General features: G+C 36.1%; 1 protein-coding gene across 5 annotated transcripts in view; it reads right to left on the bottom strand.

Annotated features, from left to right (window-relative positions):
- Unc80 (unc-80 subunit of NALCN channel complex) overlaps window positions 1-23282 on the bottom strand; it is a 184564-nt gene that overhangs the window by 122153 nt on the left and 39129 nt on the right. For 2 of the 5 annotated variants that reach the window (XM_077799344.1, XM_026403350.2), the window contains exons 14-22: window positions 22018-22164; window positions 17923-18070; window positions 16453-16601; window positions 14632-14798; window positions 13838-13936; window positions 9770-9984; window positions 8527-8633; window positions 7076-7172; window positions 5010-5182 (exon numbers count right to left, since the gene is read on the bottom strand). In XM_077799344.1, the coding sequence (XP_077655470.1) occupies window positions 5010-5182; window positions 7076-7172; window positions 8527-8633; window positions 9770-9984; window positions 13838-13936; window positions 14632-14798; window positions 16453-16601; window positions 17923-18070; window positions 22018-22164 (1302 nt within the window). The remainder of the gene's footprint in view (window positions 1-5009; window positions 5183-7075; window positions 7173-8526; window positions 8634-9769; window positions 9985-13837; window positions 13937-14631; window positions 14799-16452; window positions 16602-17922; window positions 18071-22017; window positions 22165-23282) is intronic. The other 3 variants (XM_077799345.1, XM_026403349.2, XM_026403351.2) reach the window with 2 other exon arrangements.

Raw genomic sequence — 23282 nt, 5'->3', positions numbered from 1 at the left:
TATAAAGAAAACAGAAGTTCCTTTCATTTGAACTGTTTACTTTTTCTTGTATTTTTGTACTTATAGATTATATAAGCCTAGAGGTGAAATTAGACCTTTTAAAAGCACCTATATCTTTTTTTAAAAAATGCCTTAATATTTGCAACTGATAATTCATATTACTGAAAAAGATTATGAGGAAGAGCTGTGTTGGACTTAAACCAATTATCCTTAAACTTAGTAATTATATCAATAACAATAAAATAATTATTTAAAACAACCAAAACCATTCAGATTGGTCAAACTTTAAGCACTGAAGTTTCCAGTACTACTTTCATCTACTAATACTTTCAAATTCTGAAGAACACTGCAATCTTTTAAAAATCACATTTTAATTATATGATTAAGGAAATAAAACTATAAAAGTGTTCAAACAAAAATTAAGTCATAATGCAAAAATTGTATTTAAGCTACACTTAAAAATAAGAGTGACAAGACAAAATTAACAAAAGAGAGGTGGGAGATAAGTTGGACTGGACTATGAAGATTAACAGGACACATTTGGTGTTTCCTTCCCCACTTAAATTCTATTTGATGAACTAGCAGAATAGTAACTATGTCTATATTATCTATTTATCTACACATCTGTATCTATACCCTCATCTGCTTATCTCTACATATTTTCTATGTGTACATCTATATATATTTCTACATCATATCAATCTATATTACACATATATGAGTACAACTATAAGTGTACTGGGAAACCTAAAGCATACTCAGAAACTGAGGCATTCCTGAAAGACAGGAAGCAGAGGGACCAGATATTAGGGGAAATCAAAGAGAGAGGAAACAAAACATTTTAGCAGAAGAATTTTATGAAACTTAAAATAACCCTGAGGAATTTCTAATTCAGATCAATAGGTCCAAGCTATAGTGTCACAGCTGTACAAATGAAGTTTGATTCAAGCACATAGGACATATGGCTACATTTTCCTTTCTCTTGCTTGCTTGTCAGAATTTACCAGTGACCTTACTTTCTTCGATTTTTCATAGCTGGGAAACCAATCCCAAGTGTTCCCTCACTTAATAATCATATCCTAACTTGATCTTTTTGCTTTCATACCAATAAATAAGATAATGAACATGAAATTTTTTTATAAATTGTCAAGTACAGTGAAAATGTTACTATTATTAACCTCTACCACTGCCTCCACCAACTGCCACCATCATCACCACCATCACTACCATCATCATCATCTACACCTTTTATTCAATTAGCCAGTTCTATCGAGTTTTCTCTTATTGCCTGAGAGTGGAGCTTCTTTAAACTTTGATTGATTCTGACCTTCAGAATTTTGACCTCTGAACTATGTTTACTGCTTGGCCTTAACCTAGGATCAAAGACTCTCAGGTGTGAAAGGAACTCCTACGAGCCACCAACTGCTTCGGCCCTCTGCACATATGTTCCCAACAAATCCAGTCTGATGCAAAGCGCTCATAATTTCCCAAGGTAGGCTACTCCATCAATGAACATCTACAGGGATCAGAAAATACCTTGAAGCTCAGGAGATACTGCTTATAACCATCAAAATTCTCTGTACTTTGTTTCTTACCATGAGATTTATGAGCTTGATGAGATCAAACAGGACAAGAGTAGGTTCCACAGGAAAGGGATAAGGAAAATCTAGAGGTCTAGCAACTAGTCACAGTCATGTTTGGTGAATTAAAATAAATTTTAAGTTTTTTGTGGTTTCCAGTTTAATCAAATGGCAGAAGTCATGCTCTAGCAGGAATACAGTGTGCCTGGAAACTCCTGTAAAAAAACTCTTTGGAAAATAAAGAGTATCCCAGTTGGAAGCCAGAATTGTTTTGATGAGAGGGAAAGAAATCCCAACACCCAAAGGTTTGATTATCAAGCTATTCCTTAATGTTCACTTTAAAATAATCTCTATTCAGAAGCCAGTATTAATTCGTTCTACTGGGATTATTTTTCAAATCTCTAAGTGTGTTGTTCTCTTTGTTACAGGTCTTATGTTTCTTCTGGGCCCAGATATCTTATATAAACCCTGAAAGCTTCCCCTGTATGAAGGGATTATGAAAGGCTTCCTTCTGTTTTTACATCACTAGGGAGTGTTAACAAAGTAATTCCAATTACTGGATGAAAGAGTCCCTTTTTTGCCAGTGATAATGCATTTATTGAGGAGAAGTTCTTAACATGTTTTTGTTTTGTGGATGATTTGGGGACGGGCGTCTATGAATTTTCTGATACCATATGCTAAATTTTGTCTCTAAGTGTGCTTTTCTCGGGAGAATATCCATAACTTTCATCCAATTCTAAAAGAATCTATGTCTCCAAATGTTAAGAATCACTGATTTAGAGAATGAATGTGTTGTGTGAATCTTTAAAATTGAAAATCTCTTATATTTTCCTATGGTGAATATACAATGTATTTACACATGATAAGGAATATCATGTGTAAGGAATCAAATGTTTTTTTGAACCATTAAAAATCATTCACCGTTTTCTTTGTTACAGGAGGTCTTATACATTTAAGGGTATTTTCAATGTGTCTATAGAAACTCATTCTGATTCAATTAAATATGCATGTGGTGTTGCCCAGAGCCCTGAATGGAATCAGAGGGTTTTTCTCTGATCCCAGTTTTAGCATCAACTAACATATGACCTTGAGCAAATTCACCTTAACTTTCAGAGCTTTTATTCTCTCATGTGGAGAACATGTTAATGAAAAGATCTGCTTGGTAGAGTCCCTAACACTGCATGATATATTTATGTGCAGATTTCAGCTCAAGATCTTTGGAAGGCCTAGACCTTTCCAGTGAGTGAAGGGCAATCTGTCAAATCTCATCAGGTGCTTATTTGATGAACAGTTGTCAAATACTATTATGTCATGATTTTCCAATTGGTATGGTTGTTTTTCACTCAGTTTTTCAACAAGTTGAAATAAAATGATTTGTTGTAATATTTTCCCTTAATCTTATTAGACAGTTGCCTGAGAAATTTGATGCCTTGTTTGTCTTAAAATTTTCCAAAGGTAGCTATGATTGCAGGATACAGACAAAGAGAGATATGATAGTATCTTTGGAGCATTTCAGCTTCAACTGTCTGTAAAGTGGCAATACACCATTGTTATTGTGTATTTAACAACTGTTCAACTAGCTTCTGTCAGCTTTATATTCTTAACCACATTCAAACTAGTGGGTATAAAATATGGGGTTTATTATTTTTGAATGTTTTAGAGTGATCTCTCATAATATTTTAGCAAGAGTCAGCATGGTAGAATGCAAACTACGGGCCTATGAAGACAGACCTAGGTTCCAGTCGGACTCTATCTTTAATGGCTTTGTAACCTTGGACTATTAGTTGGTCTTTCTGACCTTCAATCTTTTTCTTTTTCTTCTGGAAATATAGGAAGCATATAATAAATATTGGTCATTCATGTGTATCAACCTTGGAATGTTGTGCACTATGAAGACTGGAAAACAGATCCTTTTACAAATATAATCTTCAATGGGAAACGTGAAAAATAAAGTGAAGCTCTCCATCTGGGTTTTGTTGCATTATCATGAACAACTTCGCACCATGCCTAGCACAGAAGACAGCTGTTGAGTTAATTATTATATCATGAGTATCTTGATATAACAATTGACTACAGACTTTTAAAGCCTACTACCTCTATCATTTGGTATATTTGATATGTAGAAAACTGCCCCAGCCCTGCAATGACACACAGTTCAGAATGACTGTCTACTCAGGGAGGGGCCAGAGAGAGCTCCATTCAGTGTCATTGCTCTACCCTCCCCACCCTGTAAGACTAAGGCTTCTTCTGTTCCTTGATCAAATCCTGTGCTCACACTACTGCCAACCCTGTGTTGTGGTGTCTGCTATTTTATACCCTTATCGATACTTTATAACCATTGCAAATCTAACAGTTATAGAATAGGGATTTATGAATATTTAATAAGCATTATTATCATCTTACTTTTCCAAATCACAAATTGACAAGGCATTTCTTTAGTATAAGTAAGATGAGGCATACTTGACTGACTTTCAGTATTTTCAGGGAACAGGTTATTAATATCATTTTTTTCAATATTTAATTGTCCTTGTGAATTTTTCCACTTGTTTATTTTGATCTGCTCCTTTAGAAACACATCATGCATGATTTAAAGGAGTGGCTGGAAGAGGTGGGTCACTGGGGTTGTACCCTAAAAGGGTGCATCTTTCCTGCAGGCCCTTCCTCTTGCTTTCTGAGGTGCACAGTTTTCTTTCTCTATACCCTTCAGCCACGATGCTCCATCTCATTTCAGGCCTAGAGCAATGGAATTGGCTAACCATGGACTGAACCTCTGATACTGTGAGCCAAAATAAACTTCTCTTCCTTTAAGTTGTTTTTGTAGAGTATTTTAGTCACAGTGATGAAAACCTAACTAACACAAATACTTTACACTATTCTAAGTGTTCTACAATTCATTTTTAAGTAATCCTTGATTTATGTTTTCTAATTGATAGGTAACAAAACCAAGCTTTAGAGAGTCTAAAGTACTCATATAAAAAACAACACACAAGACAAATAATATAATAATAATCTACTTTACTGTAGTTATCATATTTCAGGCATTGTGATGAGGATCTTCCATCTAATTTCTCATTTAACCTTAGCTTCAGCCCCAGGAGGTAAATATAGTTCTACTATGACTTTTACTCTCATTTTACAAATGTTCAGAGCAATTTTAACTCAGGTATTCTGACTTAGATCCCTCACATAATTTTTAATTGTTTTATGATACATTCTGCTTCCCAGAACATGTTTATTATGATTATTTCCTTCTTTGTCTTCTTCTCTCACCTCACTACCTTTCTTCTTGTTGTTGTCATTAATTCTGAGGGGAAAAACAAAATAAAAACAAACCCCCCACAATTAAGCATTGGGTTTTGGCAACTCAGGTTTACCTCCAGTAACAGTATTAATCGGAACGAGGGTGAACAAAATCTTCCAACAACTTACTAGATCCAAAGCAGCTGCCAGGATGGATGCATCAGGTATTGTCCCTGGCTCACAGCAGTTTAACAGAAACTGGAAGCGTCTCATGCCTTGTCGGATTGCTCCAAGATTCACCACATTTTTGCTTTTTCCACCATCTTGGTTGGGAGAAAGATGGTCATCAAAACTATGGCAACCTATAGGAGTTGTGCCATTGCAAAGGAATAAAAGAGAATGCATCACAGATTTAAAAAGAGCTTTAGAGATGGCCTCAAAAACTCCTCTCCCACTCCTCCTCCCTTCTCTGTACCCCTTAAATGCTTAGTTTCAGTTCATCCTGACTTTTGGGAATCAATGATGCATGGCATCTGAAAATCCAGAGTTTACCTAACTACTTGAATTGTAGGGTCTGATCACTTTGCTGCTGAGCATCTCTAATACTGATAAGAGCGCTTGGTATGTTTTAAATGGTCCTTCCTGTAATAAGCAGCATTTCCCCCATGAAGGTGATGGCAGAGCTGAGAACATAGAAGATGTGCAATGAATTTGTTGTTTGTGTTTAAACAAAGCAAAACAAAACAAAACCAGTTGCTCTAATCAACCAAATATCTTCCCACAAACATAGGCAATTTGATCTCTTAAATAATTTTAGTGAATATGAAGACAAAAGAAGCTCTCTGAATGTCATCTCAATTCTAGCAAATGTTCTCCAGACATGTTTTTTATTTGTTGAAAGAAATAATAAGGCAACCTGTTTCAGATATTACTCTTTTGCTTTCTAGACAGGCAGAAAGAAACTGAGAGTTACAGAAAGAAACTGGAGTTACTTGTACTATGAGAGTCCAATAAATAAATCTGAAACAGGTTGCCTTGTTAAGTTATAAACTCCCCCTCAGTGGAAGTGTGCAGAGGGTGGCTGGCCACCTGTGAGGGATGTAATTAGAATAAAATTAAAATTAAAAAAGAAAATTCTATTGGCAATTTATCTCAACTAAATGAATTTCAAGTACTACATTTAAATTGAGGATAAGAATGTTTGACATTTGTTTTCTTTAATAAGGGTTAATAAAAAACAAAACAAAGAAATTATGTGGTTAAAATAATAAATGAGAAAAGGACAATACATCTCAAATGGATGCAGAGGGATTGTTTATATGCCTAGATTTGGAAGAAACGAAGGAAAGAAGGAAGGGAACAGAGTAGGAAGGAAGGGAGGGAGGGCAGACTCAGAGGGAAAGATGTTCACATGGATAAGATTGTTGAAAAATACAATGTTCTTAGATTAGCAGATAATGTTGTTTTGGTTCATTTAGAACAGCTGGAGTTACTTGTACTAGGAGAGTCCAAAGAAATTATCTCACAGAATATCTTTTTTTTTTTAATTTTTAACAAGCCAGAGATCATAGACAAGAAGCAGTGATGTATAAGCTATATTCCTTTGCCAGTCAAAAGCACATAAATTATGCTAGTTAGGAATCTCAGATATTACTCTTTTGCTTTCCAGACAGGCAGAAAGAAACTGTGTTTCAGATATGTACATTGTTACTAGTCATAGGAATCAAGTTTAAGGATAAATATATTTTCAGAAGGTAAGGAAAATTTTCCTAATAATTAAAGTTGTTTAGCTCTGAACAGATTGCCCTGTTAAGTTATAAATTCCCCCTCAGTGGAAGTGTGCAGAGGGTGGTTGGCCACCTGTCAGGGATGTCATGAGCAGGATTCCCATGTAAGTAATGTGACGATAAAAGTTCTCTAAGATTTTAATAAGGAATAGAGCAGCAGAAGAATCTCTGTCTTATTCTTCACAAACTCAGTGCCCACAGGGAGTGAGGAATGTAGCAAGGCTTCTATAAATGTCTTTTCAACCAAATTGATAGAGAAGCTACACATAGTAGTAAAATACATGTGAAAGAAGCAAATGAATGAAACGCCATTGGTAATAGAAAATGACCATTTAAAAAAAAAAAACAATCTCAAATAAAGAATTTCAGAAGTTAAAATTGAAAAGAAAATGAACCATTTTATTTAAACAAATTTTTTATTCTATGTGATGAAAGTTGAATGGAATTCTTAGGCTGCATGACATTTACCAAGACGTTTGAAGAAATTATCCTCCTCTTCTCTTCCATTTTCCATTCCACTTCCTGGCCCACTTTCTGAAAGCTTTACAGCACTGGTGAATTTGACCTGAGAAGAAAAGGAAAGTAGTCCAACAACCAAATTCATTGGCAAATTTCTGGGTTAAACTAATCCTTGATTTTAAACATCGGTTGTTTAGAATATGAAGATTGCTCTCTTCTCTGACTTCCATGTCTAGTTTTGTCACTATAGTTTATTGCTATATACCAAAAAAGATATCACCGAAACTGCTTGTCGAAGAGAGATTCCAGGTCAGAGATAGAAAGCTGAATAATTGGGCACCTTGAAAATAACCTGGTAAACACCTCAGATACTCTTAGAATTAAATTCTGATGAAGTGAAAATTCAAATTCATGAAAAGTAGCACAAATTCATCTTTTACAAACACCACCAGAGTTGAAAATCAGACCAAAGTGAAAAATAGTGAAAAAAATACTTCAAAATTTTAAATAAATTTAAAGAGTTCACTCTAATGAATATGCATATATATTTAACTTTCTAAGCATTAAAATCTGTTCTTGATCTTGTCTATAAACTGAGTCCTCAAAATTTTGAGCCTACAAAGAAAGCTGTGGGCCATCCAGACTCCCAAATATTTGGCCATTTTTTTCTTAGCAAAAATAGTGTAAAATAAGAAATGTAAATGTATTTCCTCAATGTTCTGTAATATTGCTATATTCTTTTTATAATTTTAATATATTACTTCTAAAACACTAAATAGGAGAAACAGGTTTTAGTGAGATTTAAAAAAAGAAAGAATGTAAGAAAATAATTGGTAAATAAAGGAAAGGTAACTCATCATATACTGATAAGCAGGTATGTAAGTTTCTTGGATATGAATAATCCACAGGGAAGACTCTACTAAAAATTAATTTCACTGAGAGTCATTCCAAGTCAAAAGCTACTATAATGTGCAACAGTAGTATGAAGAAACAGTGAGAAAAGGCACCCTGACTATCTTTTGCAACAGAGAGAATGGTCAAGATCGTCCCAAAGGTAGTGTAAGGGGAATGAATGATGTGCATGTGCATGTGTATGTATTTGATAAATGCAAGGAATCACTATAGAGTTACTGCCTCCCTGGAAATGAACTTGGGATGCCAAAAATGTCAGATGTGTTTAAATTTAAAACAGCTGGGAAATGATGCCTATCTACATCTCTATATCTGCATTATCATTTTATATAATTTTTGCTGCACTTTCCCTTTTTTCTCTTCCTAGAATAGTCTACTACCTAAACATTTAAATTTTCCATTGCTCATTAAAATTTCCAAAATTTATTCAATAGTCCCTTAACTCTTCCTCATTTGGCCCCTCCAGGTGTTTAGCATTTCTTAGCCCTGACATTTTTCTATCATTTTGTGACTTCAGTTTTCACTTACACAAGTAACGTCCTGTTTACCTTGGAGCTTTGCCTGATGAAAGACAGGCGGTCCACAGAGCTGATGTCCAGGAGGTCCTCCACACCATCTGCCAGGCCCGAGAGGGAGGATCGTTTCAGCCAGTTTCCTATTTAATAATTTTTTTTAAAAAAGATTAGACTGTTACAGCATTTGCTCTCAAATGGATTAAGCAGAAATGCCAGCATGTGCTCAACAAGCAATGAAAGTTACATGGCTTTGATATAAATAGAAGCAAAACAAGTTGTTTCCAGTGTGTGTGCTTTGAATCAAAATGTTCAGTGTTGGACTATAAAATTACATAAGCAGGCAAGACCAGGACAAAAAGAACCTGGTCCTCTCCAGTGAATGAAATCATAATCTGTCCACTTGTCCCTGACAAATTTCACATCTCTCTTTAAAGCCTATTCATTTTACCTCCTAAATACCTCTCCAATCTGCCCACTTCTCTCTGTCTACTTAAAGTAGTCAACCAGCCCAAGTGTCCATTTACTTATACCTAGACTACTAGGCAGCTCTCCATCTGGTCTCTTCTAATGTTCCCTCCAGGATGATTTCCATGCTGTGATCTTTTAGAAAATGTTTATATGCTTGTGTTACTCTCTTGCTCAACAACCCACTTGGTTATCCAGACTCCAGGATGAAGAGCCAACCTAACCTGCAAGGTGCCATGTTCCCTGGTCCCATTGCAAGGCAGCTATTCTTCCCTTGTTTCAGTTCCTCAATTCCCTTCATCCTATTATTTTTGCACATAGTATCACTTCTTCTTTAAGTATTCTATAGATCTTGATGTCACTGCCTCTAGTCTTCCCTGCCTCCTGCCTCCTCTCTTCCTTTAGGTCAGGTCTCATTGCTGCAGGCTTTCATAGTGCTATGTATATTTTCTTCATAAAATTCATAGTTTGCAGCTATACTTAGTTGAATCGTTATCTGCTTTAGTGACAGTGGCTCTTGTCTGATAGCAAGTTCAGCAGTCAGAGGAATGTGTGTTTTGCTTACTATCTAATCGCTGATACCCAGAATAGTGTTTGCACACAGTATAGGCACATAGTAGGGACTTGAAAAATAACTGCAGAAAAATATAAGAGTGATTTGGTGAATGAGTGGATGAAGCAGTAAGCCTGGGCCTTGGGAGCTGACACCTTTCCTTTTCAGTACCCCACCATGCACTGCTCTGTTTTGATGGTAAGTTGATTTGATGACATGGTAGTTAACAAGAGAATCCATAAGTAAATACAGACATACTTTTACCTATGGGGAGTTTAAGCTTCTTCCGGAGGGAAATTCTGCGGGACCGTGAGCGGGCACGCCTGTCGGAGGTGTTCCCTGAGTGGGCAGTGGTGCATTCTGAGGTGTCCTGCTCAGACTGGCTGCTGGTGTCACTTGCTGCACTCTGTGATTTGAACATCTTGCGCCAGAAATCTTTCCGCCCCAGGTTGCCCCCTTGCATTTGTTCATCGCTGTAAGCAAGCAGAGGATAGGGTTAAATGCCTGGCAGTGCATGTGAAATTCTCCTAAATTACTTTCAACCTCTTGCTGATGATATTTAGGCAAATTATGCAGAAAGCTCTTTGACAGGCTGGGTGTGGGAAGAGTGGGAGTCAGAATGGGAGGAGGCCCAAGGTTGACTCTGAGCTCTTCTTGAAAACAGTCATGTCTCAGCTATCAGGTGGAGGTGGTCATTTTCTTCTAACCTTAATAAAAAAGACTAAATATTATTGCAGGTATTCACCTGCAGTGTGAGTCATAATAGAAGAAGCACTTAAAATGTCAGTAAACATTTAGCTTTTTAAACTCCCTGGGGCTTCTGCAGTACGGTTCCTCACTCCCCAATCCTTACACCTGACACTAGTTGTTCTCACAAAATATATTTATGTGATTGAGTGAACAAATGAAGAAAGTATGATCACCATACCCAGGAGATACATCATCCTACTATCAATAAGTCAAAAAGACATAGGTAGAGTTTAAAAGTAAAAAATAAGCCCAACTCAGTAGGACATCTGCAAGGAGATTTTTTATTAGGGCAAGTGGCCAATAATATGCAGAGTTTAAACTCAGCAGGAATAATAATAATAATAATAATAATAATAATAATAATAAAGCCAGCTGAAATGAAATTTCTATTTTCACTTACCAAATTGGCATAGAATAGGGATAGGGGAGAGAAAGTTATGGTTACTATCATATACTGCCAGTGGTAAGGTAAGAATGGCTACATATTTCTGGAAGATAACTTGGTAATATGCTTTTCAAAACCTATATCCACACCTTTGACAGAGAAATTCAGTTTCCAGGAAGTAATCCCAAGGAAATAATGGAACAGCATACTTAGTTGAAGATACACTATTGGTCAACATTTAAAAAGTGGAAACAATATAAATGATTAGCTGCAGAGAAATAGTTGAATAAATTATGAGACTTCCATATTGTGATATTCTCTTTAGTCATTAAAATCTTAATTTAGAAGATTACTGCTATGGGCAATGTATGTGATACCTTGTGAAGTTTGAAGGCAGTTACTGAATGGCTTATCCATGAAAACACCTTCATAATGTAAAATTATGAGTTTGAATTTAAAAAACTAGGACAATGCACTCATTATCACTAAAGTTATTCTTACATAGAATTCCTTAATAAATTAACTAAAATTTTTTATTTTCTCCAAAGATTGTTTTTCTAATTATTATAACCACAAAGTGCTTGATTTAAAAATTAGTATATCATAACTGATAACTAAAAGCATAAAATTATAAATAGAAAAAATAACAGGATAATATACATCTGGGTATGAGTTTGTGTGTAAGCACACTCAAAGACATACCCAATATAATGCACCAAAAATTTTGTTATCTTTAGTTGGTGGTATTTTGATTTTAAGTTATTTTTTTCTTTTTTTAATATTTATTTTTTAGTTATAGGTGGACACAATATTTTATTTTATATGGTGCTAAGGATCAAACCCAAGTGCTTCATGTATGCAAGGCGAGCGCTCTACTTCTGAGCCACAACCCCAACCCTTAAACTACTTTTTCTTGATGCTTTTTTGTGTTTTCCACATCTGTCATCATGAGCAGCATGTATTGCTTTAGTAGTTCAGAAAGAAAAGGTTATAGAAAAATTCTAATAACATGATGAAATTTATTTATGGGGTTTTAATAATTATTTGCTTATAAGCTTTGAGGCTGAATCCCAAATTGAACTCAACTTTGACAATATTGTAAAGCATTCATTTTCTGGAGCTATTTACATTGAAAATTCAGATTTTATCTTTCCAAATGTCATCAGCGTACTAAATACTTTTAAATTCTTATTCTCAACTCTTATAATCTGTTTATCAAATATGGTATGCATTTAAACTGGTTTTCTAGAATTGGACCTCTTGGCTACTGTTGTATTTTGGGAGGATGAGGGTACAACGATGAGTGTGTCACTACATGGTCTGAGTGGGAGAACATCCAGGGAGGCTGTCATTTGTCAACCTTCTCAAGAAAATGCTACATCAGCTTTGTTTAGAGAAAAATAGGCACATAAAATCCACTTTCTGTACTAATCAGTTAATGAGACTATTATTTAAGGAAGAAGAAGATGAGTCAGGTCAAGAAGGATTGGTAAAAAAAGAGAAACAGGATGGAGGAGGAGTCAGGATCATCCAGAGTAAGCGCTCACCTTTTCCCCAGCTAAACAGAGGAAGTCTGGCATGCTCACTCCTGGGCCACCTTGAGTCACAGACAAATTCCACACTTAATATTTTATGACATTCCTCCAAAGTGAAGTGTTTATGTAGGGGCATATTAAAACATGTGTCTTCATTCAAGAAGAAAGAACAGACATGTTTTAAATGCTGAGAAATTGGGTGGTATTCACAAAGGAACTCGGAACAAAGAGAATATTTTGGAATCTAAAAAATGTAATCACATCTAAATGTAGATGGTTTTATTTTTAAATCCAATTTACCTTTTAGATCATTCTCATTGATCAGATTAGCTCAATAGTTATGGGTGTTATTTGGGGACAAAAATCTTCTGTCCTCTTTGGGGCAGATCTTCTATGGATAGGGGTTATAAACTAGATATTCATCCATGGAACATCTCATTCATATTGATTTTTTCCCCCTGACAGAGTTTATATTTGGACTTTTACCATGTCCTTAAGGGTTTTCTTAAAAGAGAAACTAAAACTTAATTTTGAGAAAGGAAATTAAGAGATCAAAATCTTAATGATTATATGATGAATTTTGCCCTTTTATTGATCAATTGAATCATTCATTCTTAAAATATATATTAAATGCCTCTCATGGGCCAAGCTCCATCTTGGTTCTGGAGTGACAATGGTAAGCAATAATTCACATAGTCCCTGGACCTGTGAATTTGATCTACCTTCTCCTTACGTTTATCTACCAATAGGGGAAGTCCGATTTTGAAGTACTACAACAACTGTGCAGACTTTGGTACTTGAAGATTTTATTTGCTCTTTAGGGATTACTAAATTCTTATTAGGTGGTTATTTGTTTCTTACCTTTGATTTACTTGACTATGGAGAAAGGATACCATAATACCTAGGATATTCTGTAGAATTACTGGAAAAACAACTACTTAATACTGAACAAGGGTTAGAAAAACAAAATGATGAATATAAAATGATGTACATTTAAAAAATATTGTGGGCAAATAAATAAAAATGAAAACAAATGTGTCTTGCATTGAAGTTGGCTTTATAATCAATGTTTACAGTAACCCTTACATTTCCTGGGGGCATAAATTTAAAGATGCTTTTGTCATTATGAACAGTGAAGAGCAGCTGATGTTGGAATGAATCTTAGGGCAGGACCTCAGTGCAATGGAGTAGAACCCATATGTCAGCTAAAACTGAGCAAAAGCTTTGTTGAGCACATTGACAGCCACTCATGCATTAAAAAGAAAAAATCGCAAGTGATTTTAAGCATGAAAGCGGATGACACTGTCACCCCACTTGATATACATGTTATTTTAAAAGATGTATCAGTAGCAGTGTGCATGAAAGTCAGAAGTGGGAAGGAACGAGATGGAAAAGGCAATTAGGGAGGCTTTCTCTAGGCACAAGGCTGGTTATTTGACCTCGCCTGGAGAAATTAGTAGCATTGGAAATAAAAAGTGTAGGACAGAAACGAGGCCAGTTTCAAAGGAAATGAAAAACAAACCAACACCCTCCGCAAAAAAAAAACAAAAACAAAAACAAAAAAAAAACCAAATCAAACAGCAGTTTAGAAAACAGAATTTCTTCCAGTGTGAAGTGCCTAAACCTCTGCATTGGGGATGATAACATGTTACTTACTGCTCTGGAGTCTGTGAGGGGCGACCAGACATGAAGCTGCGACATTCCTCAGGGGCAGAGGACACCTGGCCTTTATCCACAATGCTTCCTGCCTCTGACCTATGCAGATGGACACATTTCAACAATCACAACAGAACAAGACACCACCTCTTAATACTTCAGACCTTCTATGAAGCAAAACATCTGTTATACACATGCTACATACTCATGTCACCATGAGTTTGTGTTATATAGAATTTATGACCTCATTCTGCCTTATTGCTTACCAATACCAGTATTATTGCAAACGGTCATTAACTGAAAGCAGGATTTTAAGTTTAGGAGTTTCTTTTAATCTTTGTAAATGGTATTTAGTATACAATAGGCATAAAACAAATGTATGTTTACTAGTAGGATAAACTACATATGGATACATAGCAATATGTCTTTTGCCACATTTAGAGTATCACTTACTGATATGGTGATAAAGTCTCAGTAATTGCTTTTCCTTTCTAGCCATGTAGAAAAGTCTAAAACATACATAGTTATTTTACCATATAGTGAAAACTTATGAAGTGAAGTTCAAGTATATGAAAGTGTGGAAACAAGTGAACTCTAATTCTCATAGAGGTGGCAATATATTTAATAGTAACTCATCCGTTTTCCAAGCCACAGCTCAACCACATCAGTGATAGAACTTATTACCACCTCTGCATTGAAGATCTGCCACATCCAGAGCATATGGACAGTACAACTGAAGACAATATTCTACTCACACAAGCAAACACCCTTATTCAGAGAAATCCAGTGCCAACCTTTTACTGCCTGCAGGCTTAGGTTCCTGTTCATTCTCTTCCACTTTTTTCCCTGGTGCTAACTTCTCAGCACTGTCAAGCAAAGCACTAAGAGCCACTCTCCTGAAGACATTACCATGAGCTTCTTTGATGAACTGGACCAGCTGACGGATGTCACAATATAATCCCTGTTTGAAAACAAGAAGAGAGTTTGGGGGAAAGAAAGACAGTGGTACGATTAGTTTTCATAGAAAGAGAGGGAGAAGGCAATTCCTTAGGTTTAGAGAAGCACTGGAATGATAAAGACACATAATTACCACTGTTGAAACTTACAGTATATTCCCTCAGCATTGCTCCTTTGGAACCTTACCAAGGACCTTGACAGTCATTCTTAGCATGAAAAAGCATGGTTACTAAGCAAGATGCATATTCAGGAGGCTGGCTGTATTATAAGAAAGACATCAATTTATATTTTTAGTCATTAGACTTATAAGCTTTTCGTCTCTCAACTTTAAAGAGATCCAGAGAGATGCCTGCAAATAAAAGGTAGTCAGAATTTGTTTAGAGATTTCAGTCCCTGCTCTGCTTCTTTAAATTTTCTGATTATGACAAAATGTTTATGTTCTCTAGATACTTCTAACAAAGCCTGATTAACCAAAACACGGTAAATTTTGTTGGACACATTAATCAAATAATATGTATGTTGTAGCCACTTTGAGTGTGAACTTGACTCTGAATTCAATACTATTAGAACTCAAATTTTGAGTTTAATTAAAACTCAGATGTTGATAAATCAACTTTTAAAAACATACACAAGATTTTTATTAAGATATTAAGCTTTGCACCACCACCAACATTTCCTTCCTCTCTCTTCCTTCTTTAAAAGGGTAGTTACTGTATTCTTTGCTTTAGGAAAGTTCATGGGAAAGCAGGTTGCAGAGGTGTTTAAAAACACACACACACACACACACACACACACACTTTGATAGCTTTTGCTTTCATAAACCTAACACTGGTGGGAAATTTATACCTGTGATTTTTAGGAATATAGAAGGCAGGAACCTTAAGGATAATAGAAAGAGCGTGTATCCTTGGGGCTTGTGGGTATCAGGGCCCTATGCCCTTCACTCTGCTCTTTAGTAGCTCCTTTATGGAAGGTTGGAAGGTGCAAGACCCCCGCAAAAACAAAAGAGTTCCAAACAACAGAGAATGCACAAATCCAAGCATGCAGTGGAGAGCACCATATGAAATAATAGCTGTAGACTAATAATTGAGACCTGGGTAGCCTCCAGTATTTGACTGGCCCTGGGAGGAGTCAAATACTAACCTTTTATAGCCGGATTCTCCTCCTCTCTACACTACTAGTGGCTTAAGTGGTTTAATTAACACTCTCCTTTAGGGAGATCTAATGTGATCTAAAATATCACAGGGCTCAATTAAAGAAAACAAAACAAATTTCAGCAGCATGTTTGCATTAATTTTTAAAGTAAGTATGGTTTCAAGTAATGCTTGGTATATCATCTTTTAGATTTCATGAACCAATAAACTGTGCTCTTGTATCTTCTTTTGAAGGACTCAAAATACCTTGCAACAATTTCACCAGACACTACAACCTTTGAGATGAACAATGAAGATACGTCAATCTGCAGATGAGATAATAAGATAAGGAGGAACAAGGAAAAGCAAGCATGGATAAGGCCCCACTGTGATTTACTGGGAACATTCAAGGAAATGATATCTCAGCATTAAGACTTCAACTTCTCTTCCTCATGGCCACGATGTGAGCAATTTTCTCAGAGCAGAGGCTGACAGCTCCGTGGGAAGGAGAGGAGAGCTTCTCACCAGATTCTCAGGACTGTGCAGTTCGTGTGTGGTGGAGGCACAGCGGGTGATGAGGGATTTAAACATGGCACTGACGATAATGCCTTCCACATTTTGGGCGGAGGATTTGTTGTCCACTGTGGTGAAGTTATTTCCAAACCCAGCCTTGTCTGGAAGGCAAAGGCACAAGTTAAAGGCAATATTTCCATGAAGCTCCACAAAATCGAGAGGGGCAAGGAAATGCTCAGCACCCAGGAAATAGAGAAGGGCTGCACAAAATCCAGGCACTAAGCCTTCAAGCTACTTCTGGTTCAATAATCTCTATGCAAACTTGGAAATAAAAGAATCAGAACCTCCTTTACATCCACTTCTATGACATGTACAACTGCATTTGTGAAGCATTTTGATTGATTTCTTAAAAAGTGGTTGCTTATTTAAAACTGACTCCAAACCTAAAGCCCACAACTGATCCCCTTTCCTTTGCTGTGTTCCTTTATAGAACACCAGGAATAACCTGTTATCAGAACTATTTTCACCAAGCATATTACAAGTTTGAAAAACAATGAAGTGAGGATTGTAGTTGAGATCTTCATGTCTTTTAATGTGATAATCAAATAATAAACTCTGGGATACAACCAGGAAAAGTACTTCTAAATCCATCAAATGTCTTCATTCTAAATTAACCAACAATCATTTATGTATGATATAAGCAATTGTAGTCTATATTAAGGTGTATTTAACCAAAATGTGTATTTTACTTAACTCAGGCATCATGCATAACTTTTAGTTCACTGGTGCATTTGTATTCAAATGGTAGTGGAGATATTCAGTTTATTATGAGTGCAACTGGAATTCATTGATTTTGCCCTTTAACTTAGGTCTCTATATTGAAGTTTTCTTAAAATCATGAAGCTATAAAATAGGTTGTAGGTGTATGTATGGATCCATTTGCTTGGTTTTTAAAAAGTAAGTCTATATGTATGTGTATATGTGTATGTCAAAATTGCGTTATTATTGTGTTTACTATGACCACGTTTTTGGTTTTTTATTTTTCCTGTTTTATTGTGTGAAAAAAATTGCCAAGCACTGTGTCTGTCACATAATAGGTATTCATTTCATATTTATTGAACTAGCACATACGTTCCCTGTCTCTTGATTGCTGCCTCAGTTGCTATAAAAGAGCAGGTCATCTGAGACCAAGAGTATGAAGAGAGATAGGATAAAGATGGCTAAGGTGAGGATGCCACATGCTTTAGCAAATTCCTGCTCACTGAGGTGAGTTATCCTGTGAGGATAAAATCTGTCATCAAAGATTATATGCAAGCTTCTCTTGTTTATATATTCTTATACACAAACACACACACACACACACACATGCACATGTACCTTTTTTCTCTTAATTTTATTCCCACAAATTCAGTGTGCCCCTGAAACACTACCTGCTTCATCTTGCAGCGATTTCTCCTAGAACTCAGGTACAGCTTTACTTACTGTCAGTGACCGGCTCCATACAAAATCCTAGCAAAGCATGCAAGAAGTCCACTACATTATTCAGAGAGTCCTTGTTCACATAGTCCCTCATGGTTTGTCGGAATTGCATCTTATCTAGCTTGTATAGCTTAGTGAGGCAGTGCTGGGCCTGCAATGAAGGAAGAGAAGTGAAAAAGTCACAAGTACCAGCTTAAGCTACAGATGTCCTTAACCTGAGACAGAAGCCTTCAGAAGGCAAAGACTTGCATCCATCCCTACTTTCTGGTGCCAGCCAACCCTACCAGCTCCTCCTGTCTGAATAAGAAGTAGGTAGATACAGACTGGGCAGTGCAAGGGGAAAAATCCAAAGCCAAAGCCTAATGCTGATCCCAGGGGGAGTTCAGTATTTACACTAAGATCAAGGCTTTAAGATCTTAATGAAAATAACTCAATGTGTAAAATTTAGGTAAGTGATAGAATTAACAATGCACACTTAGAAAAACTCAAAGTCTTTATGCAATGGGAAGAAGCATGCCACTGCCATGTCCAACACATTGAAATTAAGTAGATTTAATAGAGGAAGTGAGGCAAGAGGAGTAGGAAGTGAGTGTCCAGTGTGTTCCTACATGGCCCGGAGGAAAAAAATTCTTGAAACACTAACAGGTGAAAAACAAAATCCAATTTGTTTATTTTTGTGTCTGCATTTGAATGTGAAAGTATGGTATTTCAATAGAAGTTGACCTCATAGATGGGAAAACAAGTGACAACTGACTAGGTGCTGCTATTCACAATAGCTGTGTGTTTCTTAGGGTCCTGCAAATAATTTTGCCACCTGGCAAAGGAAAAGGGAACAATTCTCAGCATTAGAACCAAAGAAGACACAATCATTAACTGTTGAAGGTCAGCAGACAGAATGATCTGATATTGCCTGGAAGCATTAGGGGTTAAAAAGAAAACTCCTATCCAAAAGAAAAAAACTATTTATGAGGAGCTTTGCTACTTAAAAAACATTTCTTGCAATGTCAGTGCATCAAATTTGACTTTTGTTCCACCTCTATGATTCACCAAGTATCTCTTTATTATAGTTGAGACACAAAGAAGTCAAGGACTTTATCTATGTTGAAACTACAAACTCTACAGCAGATTCAAAACTGGGAGTCAGGGTCATCGTACCTCCTAGTAGTTATTTCTCCCATGATACAGTACTCTCATTAAGAGTGATGTTTTTGAGGATATATATTTAGATACCACCCAATGCCAAAAAGGATTTAAGATGATTGGTAATAGAAATCAAATTAGTATGTTGAAGAAGACTTCATCTGAACAAAAGAGAATGTCCACAGCAATGGAATGAAATGGGAAAATGGCAGAAATCTTTAGGATGAGGAGAAAGAGCTAAGGATCTAGAAAGAAGGGGCAGCTGGGGGAGAACTACCTTAATTGAGGATGGAAGATTTTACACAATCCGGTATAGGAATGGAAGTTAGATTAGGGAGGCAATTACCGAGAATCAGAATGGTGGGTTCTTTGTGGTAACCCAGTAATCACATTACCATTTTGACAAATCAAGATTCAGGGAAAGACACTTGAAAAATTTGAGAGGAAAAAACAGAGTATAAAAGAATGAAACTTGGATTTAGCTACAGACTTCTTGGTATGACCTTGTTATAATCGCTCCATCTGTATCATAGTCAGATGGTTTGGTATTTTTTTTTTCATCCTCTCTTTACACTGTCCTAGAAGATTTGAAATTAGGTCTTTTTATTCCCAGAGAGTTTATTAGTTGCCAGATCTCAACAGGCTCATTTATTTTTAGTTTATTTTATTTATATAAAATACATACTACTTGTTATAAAATGAAGATTACAAAACACTTAGGTGAAATGTTCTTCATGAAGAATTTAATTATCATTCCTTTAAAAATTTGAGAAGCTCTTCATTATATTAATTACAAAGTGCTTTTAAAAAATCCTAGATTGTAAAATCCTAAAGTTCGAGTGTTACTCATTCTCTACAAAACACACCCAAAAGGCATAATTTCAAATCTACCATTTGGTGGCCCATAGACTGCCTATATGGTCTTCCTGAGTTCAGTGGGAAGTTTAAGCAAGAATAAGATTCCCAAGCCTTAAATATTTTGATTGTGAATGAACAGACTAAATTTCTTCAAATGATGTAAAACTGTTAGAGAATGAATTCCTTTCAATAATTTGGGACTATCAGCTAATGATCAGATTAATAATTTAAGAGGTATCGAGGAATCATGTGATGGAATTGCTAGGCACTTCAATAAATAACATTACAATAGTCTTCTGTTTTTACAAAAGAAAAATAACTCACAAAACAAAGAGAAAAAAACTATAGAGTATCTGACCTGAGAAATATGACCTGAGAAAAAGTGAAAGTATTCTTAACTTTTTAAAAGTTAGGTAACTTCTCAGTAAGGACCTATTGCTTTGGGGGAAAAAGTAACAGCTGGAATTCCAATGGTAGAGAAATTTAGAAATATCTAACTTCTTGATCCACATATTTCCCAGGGAAATTTTCTCAAATTTTGTATCTTTTGGACAATGTGTTTACTGAACATGGATAAGCACATATGATCTCTATAATGAGTATAGCATAAATCTACAAAATAATGGAAGAATTGCCCCATAAATCAAGTTGAAAAGCCAGATAGGGAACAGTCTGAATGCCTCATAGAAGCATTCAATACCTGGAGAGAGAAAAGCATGGCGGACAAGAAGTAACAAAACCTTCTTTTCTGATTCAGTTAGTCCTGCTTTCTGTTAATCCAGAGAGACAGGACACAGTTGTCCAAGGCAATTTATACTAGAGAATGATACTTAGTAGGTTTTAGCATTTAATTTCATGAAATTAGTTTTAGCATGAGAAGTAATGTGGTTTATTTAACCCTGAAAGGTTTTACTCATGCTGTGATAGAATTAAAAATCAAAGAATCACATAAGTATGTGCAAAGATGGAGGCAATGTAAGCTTTCTATTGGCTTACTAGTTATTGCTTTAAATATTTTTTCTTACTTTTAACCTCAAAAATCCAGATCTTGGACAAGATGTTCATGTTTCAAATTAATTATTTTGGTTGTTACTTCCCATATACACATTAAACTAAAATAACATAGCATAACATAATATTTTTTAAAAAAATGGATAAATAGATAGATGACAGAAGATACATTAAGCAAGAATTCAGCATGCCAATACTATGTGAACACCTCATGACAAAACCTAACGCCAAGGAACACTGGTCCAGCATTAGATTTTGACATTATCCTAAAACTCTGCCAACATATGCCAAAGGGTTTTCTGGACTCAGATTTGCATCCAATCTTTTTTTTTCTTTATTTTTTGTGAAAAGAATATTTTCTTAGAATTTCAATTCACATGTGAGGCAACTGCCCCAGCTCAGGCTTGCTGTGAAGATGGATCATTGGTCAAGTCAGAAGGAACAAGGCACAGTCAGGAGAGCTCACTGAAAATAAGCTGTAATGTTCCATTACAGAATTACACATGGAAAGCCCAAGGGCAGAGTTTCAAGTTTCACACAGTTCAAAGGGAAATGATCTCAAATATGTAGAAGTTGAGGTTCATTTTGAAGCAAAGCAGCCAGAAAACAACTGGCTACTTTTACAGTCCTGTTTTGTCCCAATAAGGGCCATTTTCCATATCTAAGTAAGAACAACAAACTGAGTCTCAACTTTGACCCCTTTCTCTAATATGAAATATGCTTTTATAGTAGCCAGACAGATGATTGAAAATCATTTGTCGCAGGTCATCAGAAGCTTGCTAAATGTATTAATCTGTGCAAAGTTCTTCCAAACTGAAATTCACATTCACATTCCAATTCCCTTGCACCAATTGGTTTGTTGGTCTGCTCTAGGTAGGAGGCAGAAGTGTTTTCCCAATTAAACTTTCCTAAGCCAGTTTTAGTTGTTGAGATATCTTGTTGGATTTCTCCCATCCCAAGATACCATTAAAATGCCCTATAAAATACAATATTTTTCAGGGAACACTGACCCTCATTGTCAAAGGACTCATTCCTCAACTGGAGGGAGGGAAGAGGGAGAGGAAATGGAATCTACTTTAATTCTCTTACATTCTCTCGGAATACCTGGTGTCTCAGACGATCTCCCGAGATCCCTCGGTGTCCTTCTCCGCAACCATAGGCACATCCCAAAGACTTCACTATTTTGATGAGCATGGTGAGAGCAAGCCTATGGTTGCTTACAGGTGTACTTTCATCCTGGTACCCATGATCAAGAAACAAAAAGAAGTCTACTTACTTTGCCACTGAACCACTATTGCTACGAAGATTCTATTTTACAATTAAATAAAGTTTGTATGTTTTACAATAAGCACCTGCAATTGGGGAAATACAATTGTCCAGGGTCTAACAAACAAACTCACTTTTCTAAAACCTATTTCATGAATTAAAAGAAAATAATTTATGCATTTTGAATAGCCTCTGGTGCTTGAACATGAACACAGACTTTTTCTTGGAAGATATCCTTCACACCCTTGGCAGCCTATTGGAACGGCTACTGGGGTGGCGGGTGAGGATCATCAGCAATGAAGGCCAATGAATTTCCTTAGAAACTACCCTCATGAGCAGTCTTCTGATAATACCACCAGGTAAGGATTACTGCTGAATTTCTTCAACTGGTCAAAGTCTAGAACTTTGAAATTTCATGGCAATTTCTGCTATTTTTGAAGGTTTTTTTTCCAATTGTTTCACTATATTATAATTCACATGCATAAGAAAAAGCAAGAATATGCAGAACTTTATAAGCATTCAGATTGATTCTCCCCTTGAGGGTTGATTGGGAGCCCTCCTGAGATGAATGATGAAAATCATTTTCATCTACTTTTTTGTCCCTTTTAATCCTTACTGTGAGTGGAGAACATGATGTCCAAAAAAGGAACTTCCTTGAATCATTTCCAAAGAAGCATAAGGACGCTGTTGCTAAGGGATGATGCTGAGCCCAGTGTGGGGGAGTCATTACCTTTGGGAAGCAGCAACCTGCCTCCATCATCCTAGCTACTTTCAGAGTAAGCACATTCATTGAGGACTTGGGATTCCAGCGCCTGGTCCTTAATTGCGGGTAACATTAGATAAGTTAACTAATCCTTTTTTTGTTTCCTCACCTGTGAATTAAGCACCCTAATAACTGCCCTTCCTACTTCACAGGTTTGCTGTGTAAAGCAAATGATATAATGGTGACCACTGCTCAACAACCTAAGGGATTCTCATGTTAGTTACATGAACAGGTTGACACATAAACTTTTGGGCTACACATAGAAAGAATACTCTAGGGTGTAAAAGGAAGGGCTAGGGATTTATACAGAAATTATTTTCTGCCT

The sequence above is a fragment of the Urocitellus parryii genome, chromosome 1 (genome assembly GCF_045843805.1).
Source record: "Urocitellus parryii isolate mUroPar1 chromosome 1, mUroPar1.hap1, whole genome shotgun sequence".
NCBI lineage: Eukaryota > Metazoa > Chordata > Mammalia > Rodentia > Sciuridae > Urocitellus > Urocitellus parryii.
The sequence above is the reverse complement of the archived record's forward strand: the minus strand, read 5'-3'. Positions and strand labels throughout refer to the sequence as shown.